The following is a 12,766-nucleotide window of genomic DNA, read 5'->3' on the forward strand; positions in this document are numbered from 1 at the left end:
ACCAGCATGTCTTTTGGATTGTGGGAGGAAACCCATGCAGTCACGGAGAACGTGCAGACTCTGCACAGGCAGTGACCTGAGCCAGGAATCGAACCCGGGTCCCTAGCACTGTGAGGCAGCAGTGCTAATCACTGTGCCAGTGTGCTGCCCACAAGTCAGGAGTGTGATCAAATACTCTGCACTTGTTTGGATGAATGCAGCTCCAACAACACTCAAAAAAGCTCAACTCCATTCAGGACAAAGCATCCCGCTTGATTTGCACTCTTTCCACAAACATTCAATCCCTTCACCACTGACGCACAGCAGCAGCAATGTGTACTATCTACAACACTCACTGCAGGAACTCACCAAATTTCCTGAGGCAGCACCTTCCAAACCCAAGACCATTACCATCTGGAAGGACAAGGGCAGCAGATACATGGGAACGTCGCTCACTGTCCTGACTTGGAAATATATCGCCGTTCCTTCAATGTCGTGGGGTAAAAATTCAGCAACTTCCCCCCCCGAACAGCACTGTGGGTGTACCTATACCGATTGCAGCGCTTCAAGAAAGCAACTCACCACCTTCTCGGGGACAATTGGGCATGGGCAGAAAATGCTGGCTTAGCCAGTGATGCCCATTCCCAATGACTTGAAATGTTTATGAACTGAATTGGGAAAAACCTGAGTTTTTCAGGTATAATTTTCAGCACTTGGCAAATTGCTCTGTTTAACATATCAAGACCACTTGACAGTTAATTTTGACGTATTTTGATGGCTTTTATTTTGGGTATGTAATTGAAACATGGTATTGTTACACAACGAGCCAATTGTTCAGTACATGACTGCAGGAAGAATCTTCAGGATATATACTAGCTTCTTCTAGTGATGACTGGATTTGCCTTGGGAGGGGATATTTAATTTCAAACTTCATATTACTGGCAACCTAATCCGAAGAGCAGTATTGACATCATCCATAGGAATACAATGCAAATGTCAGGAAATATTTCGGGAGAGGGTAAAGATTATGGTAATTATTTTCAACCAAAGGCTTAATTAATTTGTCTCCAAATCATTTGTAATGATTTTGATTCCCTGTAAACGGACATATTTTCTTTGATAACTTTTAAAATTAACTTTCTAGGTTCAAAATGGCATCTCCCGAAGATATAGAATATTTCAACTGTCAACAGGAGTTGGTGGATGATTTGCACAGGCAATATCAATTTGTGGAGCGAATAATTGGTAAGAATTCATACACAGGCATGAATAAACGTCAGGATATGAGTATGACTATTTTGTTTCACCTTTTCTGATCCGCTTGTATGACTTAATTCAGTAATATCACTCGCCTCTGGTTATGGATTCGAACCACCGTTAGACCTTAGCATATAAACATTATTTGATACTTTGTTGCAGGATCACAGGAGTGCTGCATGGTTGAAGTAGTGTACTTCAATTAGACATTGACTTGAGAACCTGTCAGTTCTGGTGGTTTGAAGTGGATGTTAAAGATCTTGGTGCACTATTTGGAAGTCAATGAGTGAGTTCACTTGCTGTCCCCAATATTCCTCCTGCAGCCATCATCGCAAAAGATTATCTGATCATTTTTATGCTGCTCATGGTATTTTATTGTGGACAGATTAGTTGTTCACTCTTCCCACTGCCGATGTTGATTGCACTTCAAAAGCTAATTCTTTGGATCTAGAATCCTTTGGAATACTCTGATGTGAGATGTTGTAAAATACCTGTTCATTTGTTTGTGTGCTTTGTTCCATTGAGATATTGACAAAAAGTAGGGGATTTGACAGGAAGGAGAAAGGACTGTAAGAGTCTTCAGAAGATCACAGAATGAGCAAAAAGCTGGCAGATGCAATTTAATTTGAAGTGTAAGAAAATACAATCTGGAAGAAAAGACAAAGATGCTGAGGTCACTTCATTAAAGAGACCTCAGAATATGAGGCCAATACATAAAGCTTGGTTTTAATCCCTCACACTCAACAAAGAGAGGGGAAAGCAATTGTCAGGGTTACAATATCAACAGGGTGATAGTTTAGTTTATTTATTAGTGTTGCAAGTAGGCTTACGTCAACACGGCAATGAAGTTATTGTGAAAATCCCCTAGCCGCCACAATCCAGTGCCTATTCGGTACCCAGAGTGAGAATTTAGCAGGGCCAATGCACCTAACCAGCACGTCTTTCGGACTGTGGGAGGAAACTGGAGCTCCCGGAGGAAATCCATGCAGATATAGGGAGAATGTGCAAACTCCGCACAGACAGTGACCCAAGCTGGGAATCAAACCCAGGTCCCTAGTGCTGAGAGGCAGCAGTGTTAACCACTGTGCCACCCTATAAATCTTGATTCTCTGACTGGGAATCGACCCGTGCCGTGGAGATGAGAGCGCCCGAAAGATGTGCTGGTTAGGTGCATTAGCCATGCTAAATTCTCCCTCAGTGTACCTGAACAGGTGCCGGAGTGTGGCGACTTGGGGGTTTCCACAGTAACTTCATTGCAGTGTTAATGTAAGCCTACTTGTGACACTAATAAAGTGAATTTTAAAACTTTTTCACCACTAGACCACCAGGTAAGATACTTGATGAAATAATTTACCATCCCTAAGCAGCATTTAGTTGTTGTAAATCTGTAAATGATACGTGGTGCTTGTAAAGAATTTCCTGTTGAATTTCTTCTTGCTTTCAATGCTGGTGCTGAAAGCCAGCACATCAGAGTTAGCTAAACCTCCAGTCAAGCTGTTCCAGTAAAACTATGACTCTGGCATCCACATAACAATGTTATTTCATCAAGTATCTTACCTGGTGGTCTATGGTTGAAGTTTCAAAGTTTATTTTATTAGTGTCACAAGTAGGCTTACATTACGACTGCTATGAAGTTACTTTGAAAATCCCCTATTCGCCACACTCCAGCGCATGTTCGGGTGCACTGAGGGAGAATTTAGAATGGCCAATGCACTTAACCAGCCCATCTTTTGGGTGCCCTCACCGCCTCTTAATGACTCAAGAACAACTTCTTCCCTGCTGCCATCAGACTTTTGAATGGACCTACCTTGCATTAAGTTGATCTTTCTCTACACCCTAGCTAGGACTGTAACACTACATTCTGCATTCTCTCGTTTCCTTCTATATGAACGGTATGCTTTGTCTGTATAGCGCACAAGAAACAATACTTTTCACTGTAAATTAATACATGTGACAATAATGAATCAAATCCAGATGCTCACCTTGTTCACGTCTAATTTTCATCGAATACTCTGCACAGCATGCAAAGCCCTTGACCAGGCAGGTGAGCGCACCTCACTGACATTCCCTGTCTGGTGGAGTTTTTCAGACCCTGAAATTTTAAACACATGCTGTGTACAGTGCTTCCTGCTCCTGGGGGATGTGGCACTGGTACCAGTGGTGGCCTGGTAGCAAACTCTCTGTGCCCCATGTTAACTGGCTTCTTGTCATTCTTGTTAGGTTTTGGCCAGGACTATATTATGCAGCCCAGGAGTTAAGATGGCCCATGCCTCGTGCCCGTTGAAATGAGTCTGCTCATCCCTCTGGCCTCATGCTTGTTTCTCGTTCTGGTTAAAATTAAACCCAAGGCTCTAATTCCTTGATAGTGCAGGTGGAGAAAGCAATGAAATAGATTCGTGACATTTTGGGTTTTGCAGATGAGTAATCAGAATACAAGAGCAAAGACTTAATGATAAATTAGTGCAAAGTATTGTTTGATCTAGATGTTCCAGTTTGGAACCTAATTATAGAAGGGATATTAAGGCTATAGAGAACATACATTCATGAGGAGGAAATATCCCAAATAAAGGAACTATTTCCACTGGAGCAGAGAAGGGCAAAAGTGGATTTAATAGAAATTTAATACGAGGGGTCAATGGGGAGAGGATTGGACATTTATTTCAGGTAGAGTTTTAAAAATATGGAATGCTTTTCCACCCAGCCTAGTTGAAGAAGAGACCATTGCATTACAAAGAATAGGTAAACATTTGAAGCTGAGAAAGAGAAATGGCTATGTGGATAAAACAGGATGGTAATTCTCCTTTTAGATTGCTCCAGTGAAGAGCTGGCACGCAAACAGTGGGGTGAATGACCCCTTTCTGTGATGTAACCATTTATGGTTATAACTGTGCATTGGTGCCTGGCTATCTGTAATTTAATCCACATATGTATATCCTTTAGTTAAAGTAAGATTTAGAATGTAATTTTGTGACCAGCTGGAATATTTTACTGAATATAGCTGTAGGTAACGGCTCAGGAGCCACCACACAAATGTGCCAGCTATCCACCTCCAGGAAATCATGAGAATTATTTTTGGGATTTGAAGACCATCACAGCTCAAATGGCTTCCTTTGCTAGCATATATTGTACCTTCTGATGTCCACAGGGAAATGTCCCCCTCTAAGAGCACTACTAGCACTCCCATTGACACAGTACCTCAAAAAACACACACACGTTTGAAATCCTGTTATCTCTACTGGTACACATGCCACACTTTGCAAACTGATGACAGCCCCATCTCTTGGTTGCGCCCCTTGTGGTTGACTGCAGACATCGCCAACCACAACTGGTAGCTGACCCGAATGATGAAGTCCCAGATTTCAACCTTCCCTGGGAAACCTCGACAACAATAAACCACTTAAGGACAGAGCAGGGAAGCTCTGATCACTCGCTTCACAAGTTGAATGTAAGGAACAGTTCAAATTGAGATTGTGACCATTCAGGTCAGACCATTGCCCATATACTGCACTTCTTCCCTGAGAGATCCTTTACTGGTGGCCTCACAATCTTTCACACTGCATCATCTGAAGCCATTGAATGTATTGTTAACCTTGACATTGAACTATAAGTGTTTCTTCAGACATACAAATTAAAAAATGGGCTATGTGGCTAGATTGACTATATACATTATGTAGGTGCAATGTAATTATTCATTCTGCCCACAAAAGTTTGATGGGTGTAAATCAATGGAGAACAAGGTAAGATTTTATTTCTCCTCGATATGTGGGCAGCATTTATTGCCTGACCCTGTTTGCCTTGAGAATGCACTGGTGGTACTTTACTTGAAACTCAAGTGGTGATGGCACTTCCACGATGCTACCGGATTAAAAAGTCCAGGATAGTAATCCAACGATGGAGGGAACAGCAATGTAGATCCAAAATCATGATAGTGTTTGACTTGGGAAGAAAACCTGGAAGTAATAATGTTCTTGCAGTATTACTTAGCTTGTGCTTCTCAACGGTAGCATTAGTGAGGAAGGTAACCATTGTCAAAGTCTTGGTGAGTTGCATGCAGGGCATTCTGTAGATTGTTTCACTTAGCTTTTGTAGGTGATGGAGAAGTTTTGAAAAGTCATTCATCAGAGTTTCTGCCCTCCTCTTGTAGCCATAATATTGGTATGTTTGCTCTACTTAAGCTTTAGGACAGTGGTGAACCCCTGAGGATGATGGAGAAAACTTTGGCGATAATGGTGTTTTAAATATCGTGAAGAATGGTTGGGCTTTCTCTTGTTCAAGATGATTGTTGCCTGGCATGAATGTTCTTTGTAACTTGTCGGTCCAATCCTGAATATTGTCCAGGTCATATTGTAAAATTATTTGGGCTTTTTCATTGTCAAAGGAGTTGTAATTGGAGCTGTAGAGTTTTCTGTAAACATTGTTCTCCTGACCTAAAAGCAGAACGTAATTGATGAAGTAGCTGAAAATGATTGGGCTGAGGGCAGTTCCTGAAGAATAACTGCAGTAATATCATGGGGTTGTGATGGTTGACCAGTGCCAACCATGTTCATTCTCTTATTTATGGCATGATTCCAACTGAGGAAGGGTTTCTCTTTTGATCTCTTAACTTTAGTTTCACTGAGCCTTCTTTGTGCCATACTCACTCGAGTGTGGACTGGATGTCAAGAACCGGGGGCGGTCACCTTTTCTCTGTCGTCTAGATTGTGTCCATGTCTGGTGAAGGCTGTAATATTGTCTGGAGCTGCATTGCTCTGGTGGAACCCACACTAAGTGTCAGCAGTAGCTTATTTTGAGATTAGGATTCGCTTGATGGCTTGCACGATTACTTTACAGATGACTAGGTGTAGGTAGATGGGGTTGTAGTTGGTTAGGTTGATTTGGCCTTTTTCTTGATGAGACATACCTAGTCTATTTTCTACATTGTCAGGTGGATGCCAGAGTCTCAGTTTTACTGGAACAGCTTGACTGGAGGTTTAGTTAGCTCTGATGTGCTGGCTATTAGCACCAGCATTGAAAGTAGGAAGAAATTCAACAGGAAATTCTTTACAAGCACCACTTTTTATTTCTAGATTTCGATAACGAAATGCTGCTTAGGGATAGTAAATTATTTCATGGTATTTAGTGCTAAATAGGCTAATAACTTCTGATCATGCACTTGCAACAAATCCATGTAAATTTACAGTAATTTGATCAGTACAGGGGCCTGTTTTGATGTAATTTAAGACAATATAACCTTTTACTGATGATTTATTCCAGCTGGTTAACCTTTGTTTTTGTAATTCAATCAATTAATATTGTATTTGTGGTCTTGTTCCCTTAGCAAATCGATTTCTCTTTCCTCCCTCTCTCTCTCTCTCTCTCTCTCTCTCCTCCTCCTCCTCCTCCTCCTCCTCCTCCCCCCCCCCCCCCCCCCCCCCTCCCAAACAGGTGTTATCGATCTCCTTTGACTCAATATGCTGCCCATTTTTTTCAACCTAGGTTAAAGTGAATGTTTAGGCATTCTATCTAAGAAAATCTCCATTTTTTTCTGGTGTCCTTGGATTTTGTTTCATTTTAGAAGCAGTTTTATTTTATGTCTCTGCCAATTATTTGTTAAAAGGGCTATATTAAATTAAATCTTTATATTTATTAAACTATAAGGCCTAAATGTACTTGCACGAACTTTCAAGTTTTTAAAGTTTATTTATTAGTGTCACAAATAGGCTTACATTAACAGTGCAATGAAGTTACTGTGAAAATCCCCTAATCGCCACACTCTAGTGCCTGTTTGGGTACACTGAAGGAGTATTTAGCATGGCCAATGCATCTACCCAGCACAGCTTTCGGACTTGCTCTATTGTGTTGAGCAGGTGTCTGAGAGAATTTCTTTGACATAAAAAAATAGTAGATGTATAGATAAACCCGTTAACTACAAATATTTTTTAAACTAAGCTGCTCTTTTGGAGAGTCGATGCAAATTTCATGGGCCCAATGGCCACCTCCTGTACTGCAGGGATTCTGGTACAGTGCAGATTCACTCGCATGCTGCTTGGTATGAAGAGATCCACACAAGAAGGAAAACCTGGAAAACTGTTGCTTTTGTTTGAACAAAAATTATGGAGTGATTTGGATAGAGGAGGTTAAAATCATGAGAAGACAGGATAGAAAAGATAGAAATGTTTCCAGTGATTGAGGAGGGCTGGAATAGGGGACATAGCTTTATGTTTAAATGTAAAATATTAAGAACCGAGAGTAGGAAAGCATTGTTACGAATAGAGAAACTGTTGTTGTGTCAAAATTTAAGAATAATTTGGTTACATGATGGTACGAAAGGGGTCAAAAAGGAATGTGAGGATGAGTGGGCGCATGCATTTAGACTAAACCTTGTGGAGGATAAATGCCAACAAGATCTGTATTTGGCAGAACTGACAGTTTCTTTGTTGTGCTCTCTATAATACCTTGTAAAAATTGTTTGATTTTCTGAGAATTTTGAATATGAAGCAATGCGTAAGGATGAGTCCTGAGATGTGTGCTGTATGTTATTGCCATTCTATCAAGAAAACCTTCATTTAAATAATGCAATTAATTGTTTCCAGCACACTCCAACCAGAAATCTGCTTCGGGTCATCCGGACTACTTGTGCAAATGGCAAGGCCTTTCGTACTCGGAGTGCAGTTGGGAGGATGGTGCTCTTATGTCCAGGAAGTTTCAGTCGCACATAGATGCATATACAAACCGTAACCAATCCAGGTGCATCCCCTTGAAGGAGTGCAAGGTAGTTGAATTTAAGTATTTGGGTTCATACAGGTCAAAATATTTCTACGTAGCTTGCTAACTTAAATACTTATATAAATACTAACTTTATACTTATTCTGATGTATGCTACTTTGAAGTTTGTAATGCTTTATGTACTTCAAAGTCAACTGATTGCTGTAGGCCTAATCTGTTTGTCTGATGTCCATTATATACCAACAAACTGGAAGTTAGTATTCTTGATATAGCCTGGCCGTAGCATCAACAATAGAAAACTGACAGAAAAAGAAAGAAAAGCTATGTTCTGTAAATCAAATGGGAAACCCCAGTGACCTGTTCTAGACATCTGATAGCATATATTCAATTCACTTAACAAAATTGAGAAGCTTGTGAAGTTGATGCACGCCCTGACAGTCGACCATCCATATTTTATTTGACATTCTGACATTGGTAATCTTTTAATCTAAAGTTGCTTCCCACTGCATTGAAAATTTGCCCCACTGTTTTATTCACTTAGTTAGAAATGAGAGACGCTCACAGAACTCTAAATATGTATCTTGTCATGAGCAATTTCAGACTTTGGAGTTCTGCAGAAATATGTTTCCTGTTACTCTCATCCATAACTAAGTACCCATGGGTGATTGGCAGTATCTACTGATGCTGTTGTTTTGTCGGGAAGAACTCCAGGGGCAGTTTAGATAGCACAAAGAGAACTATTCTGTTCATCATGTCCATGATGGGGCATTTCATTTGATTCCATTATTGTTTCTTTGGGTATCCGTTAATTGGTGCCAGTTGATGGTACATAACAAGGTTACTTTGTGGAACAGCACTTGACATTTACTTTTGTTGTTTATGCAGGTTTTAAAGCAAAGACCCAGGTTTGTTACACTGAAGAAGCAGCCAGCTTATATTGGAAGTACTGATGTATTGGAGCTCCGAGACTATCAGTTAAATGGTTTAAATTGGCTGGCACACTCCTGGTGCAAGTAAGTAGTTACGAATGCGTGTTTGAGATTTCAGGATTATCTCCTTTGGGCATAATGGGAAATTGGATACATATTGCACTGAGATTACAGTTCAAATTTCTGCTAAAATACTTTAGCATCATCACAAACTCAAACTCTACATGAACCAGTGAAACCGTTCAATAAAATAGTTTTTTTTCTCTTGCAATGAAAAGCATTAATTTTATATAAGAGTGGTAACCTGGTAGTTTTATGAATACAGGAAAAAATGTATTTATCATAAGAGAAAGGCATTTAATAAAATAATCTAGTCCTCCACCTGTGAATAACCTTATTTTAAGCAAATAAAAATGACTTTTCGTGCTTAATAATACCTGCGTGCCAAAGAAAATGAGCATAATTTTCAGGGAGGTGATGGCCTCGTGGTATTATCGCGAGACTATTAATCCAGAAACTCAGCTAATGTTCTGGGGACCTGGATTCGAATCCCACCACAGCAGATGGTGGAATTTAAAGTCAATAAAACTATCTGGAATTAAGATTCAACTGATGAGCATGAAGCCATTGTCAGTTGTCTGAAAAACCCATCTGGTTCACTAGTGTCCTTTAGGGAAGGAAATTATCTGGTTTGGCCCACATGTGACTCCAGAACCACAGCAATGTGGTTGACTCTCAACTGTCCTCTGAACAAGGGCAACTAGAGATGGGCAATAAATGCTGGCCAGCCAGTGACGCCCATGTCCCATGAATGAATAATAATTAACAATGTACCTTGAACAGAAATGCATCACCCTCATTATTTTGATCTGGGGGTGGGAGAGGGGCTGTATGGCCAGTTTTATGGGTGAAACCAACTTCAGGCAATATTATTATTAAACTGTTGTTAAGGATCATGGAGATTCAGTTTAAGCTAGATGTAACTAAAGTTTGAAATTCTCAGAGTATTTGCACTGGTTCAGCTAGTTTCAGCCAGGTTGCAAGTATGTTGGTGGTGGGAATTAACTGGGGATTTATTTGTGTTCCTATAAATAGGAGCAGACTGGAATTGTGGGTTCGGTTAAGAGGTGCATGTTTGTATTGTGTATTTCTATAAATAAAACCTATAACCGAGTGCAAAGATAGAGTCCAGTTCTCTCCTTCAGCACCTAGCTTTCTGGAGAAGAATATTGTGCTGATCAAACTGATTGTTTCATTTGCTATCATGACTGTCGTGTGAATGTTTGAGGCAAGGGAAACAATTTTGATTTAAATCTGCAGCTAATATTCACAAAAATGAAATTAATCGTATGTAAATTTAATGGCATTGCGAGTTGTCTTTAACATTGGTTTGATGAAATCGAATCATAGCACGGTAATAGCACTTAAGCAGGCAATTTGGCCCGTCGTTTCTTTGCCAGCTCTCCAGGTGCAGCTCCTCTAGTCCCACTCCCCCACCCTTTCCCCATAGCTCTGCAATTTCTTTCTATTCAGATAATTATCCAATTCCCTAATGAAAGCCCTGATTGAATCCACCTTCACCGCATGCTCAAGCATTGCATTACAGATTGTAACCAATTGCTTCATAAAAGCATCACCGTTCCTTATTTTGCCAGTCGCCTTAAGTCAATATTCTCTAGTTTTCGCTACTTCTGCTAATGGAAAGTTTTTTCCTACCTGTTCTGTCTTGATTCTTGATTTTGAACAGTATTAAATCATCTTTTTTCTCTAAGGAAAACAACGTTGGCTTAGCTAATTTATCCACGTAACTGAAGTCCCTCATCCCTGGAAGCATTCTCATAAATCATCTTTGCGTCCTCTCTAATGCCATCATATCCTTCCTAAAGTGTTGTACCCAGAATTGGTCATAATCAGTACTACAGTTGAGACACCAGTGTTTTGTAAAGGTTCACCATAATTTTCTTGCTTTTGTTCTCTTTGCCTCTATTTAAAATGCCCAGGATCCCTACACCTTATTAACTATGTACTCAGCCTGCCTTGCCACCTTCAACAATTTGTGCACATATGCTCCCAGGTCCCTCTGTTCAGACACAACCTCCAGAATTGTATTCTTTATTTTTTATTGCCTATCCTTGTTTCTCTGATCAAAATATAACACCTCGCACTTCTCTGTGTTAAATGTCATCTGCCATGTGTCCGTCCATTCTGTCTATGTCCTCTTGAAGCCTATCACTATCCTCAAATGCCAGAATATTTCAAAGTTTTATGTCACCTGCAAATATTGAAATTGTCTGAGACAAGGTTAAATGGAAAACATGGTAATAATCTCAACTGAGCAAACTCAACTATCTCATAATTCTCAACTACAGGGAAATACAATTTTGGGCGGTAAATTTCCTGCTTGGGGAAAATAGGAATGCTGCCTGGACCTGGCTGTCATAGGACATGGGAGCAAAGCTGTCCTGTAGTGTACCAGCACAACCATGGAACTCAAATTTAGTATATCCAATATCAAATCATCACCAAGAGGCAGCAGTCACTTTCTGATTTTTCCCATCGCATTATCTTGTGTTGCTCATCTCTGGAAGACTGGAAATTGCCAAAAGAACAATTAACAAATTAAAGCAAAATACTGCAGATGCTGGAGCTTGGAAATGAAAAGAAAGTGCTGCAAAGTCTCAGCCAGTCTGGCAGCATCTGTAAAGAGAGCAACAGTTATTTTTCAAATCCAATATGACACTTTTTCGGAACTAGAATCCAGTTCCAAAAAAGAGTTGTGTTGGACTCAAATAATTAGCAATCTCACTTGCAGGATAATCACAGCAAAAAGAAGTCCGACTGAGTGAAAGCAATTCTCGTATCTTACCACTTAGGTCTGGTGTTGCACCTGATATGTCCGAGATTATGGCCACTCCTGTACTTGCCTCGGACGCTTGTTTTGCTGATTTTCTGCATTTCTCTTCCTTTCCTTTCAGTCTTTTTTTTTGCTGCCTCCCCACTTTCCCCCCACTTCGTTTCTTTAACTTCAGGATGCAGCCCCCCCCAAAACCCATTCCTCATCTTACAATCCCCTCCTATCACTGTCCGTACCTCTTAACATTAAACAATCTAAATGTTATTGTTTAAACAGCTTTCCCTGCATTTAATTATCTGAGAGTTTAGAAAAATGAAAGTGAGCTGTGAATGTATACTAATTTGCAATGATCATTTATTGCTGTCTTCATTTCATAGGAGCAATAGCGTCATTCTTGCTGATGAAATGGGTCTTGGGAAAACCATACAAACCATCTCCTTCCTCAGCTACGTGTTCCACGAGCACCAGCTGTATGGTCCTTTCCTATTAGTAGTTCCGCTCTCAACACTCACTTCCTGGCAACGAGAAATTGAGATGTGGGCGCCTGAAATGAACGTCGTAGTTTACTTGGGGGACATCAGTAGCCGTAATATGGTAAATTGCTATTTGATGTGTGTTCCTGCATCCAGCAGCAAGACTTTTTGGTCTTAAAGGGGTACAGCTTAACTTTAACTACATATTCTGAAATACATGGTTTAAAATGATACATCATTTGATATTGTATGTGCAGCATTGCAGGAAATCCATTTAATGATGTAAATTTGTAAGGCAAATCAATATCAGGTGAGACAATATCTTGTGTCCCTAACAATTTCATTCAACAGCAATTTTTAGTTATACAGCACCTTTAGTTAAACATCCCAAAGTGCTTCAGAGGCGCATTTCAAACAAACACCCAGGCACATAAGAAGATATCAAAAAGGGTAGGTTCCTAGGAGTGCATTTAAGTAGGAAAGAGACCGTGAGAGGTTCAAGGAGAGAATTCTAGAGTTTACTGCCTCAGCAACTGAAGGTGGTTTGAATAATACTGAGGACAAACAAG

General features: G+C 40.2%; 1 protein-coding gene across 3 annotated transcripts in view; it reads left to right on the plus strand.

The window, feature by feature from the left end:
* chd1 (chromodomain helicase DNA binding protein 1) overlaps nt 1-12,766 on the plus strand; it is a 171,391-nt gene that overhangs the window by 98,229 nt on the left and 60,396 nt on the right. For all 3 annotated transcript variants that reach the window (XM_078214725.1, XM_078214727.1, XM_078214726.1), the window contains exons 9-12: nt 1,124-1,224; nt 7,809-7,987; nt 8,827-8,954; nt 12,102-12,318. In XM_078214725.1, the coding sequence (XP_078070851.1) occupies nt 1,124-1,224; nt 7,809-7,987; nt 8,827-8,954; nt 12,102-12,318 (625 nt within the window). The remainder of the gene's footprint in view (nt 1-1,123; nt 1,225-7,808; nt 7,988-8,826; nt 8,955-12,101; nt 12,319-12,766) is intronic.

Source organism: Mustelus asterias, chromosome 6 (genome assembly GCF_964213995.1).
Source record: "Mustelus asterias chromosome 6, sMusAst1.hap1.1, whole genome shotgun sequence".
Classification (NCBI taxonomy): Eukaryota; Metazoa; Chordata; class Chondrichthyes; order Carcharhiniformes; family Triakidae; genus Mustelus; species Mustelus asterias.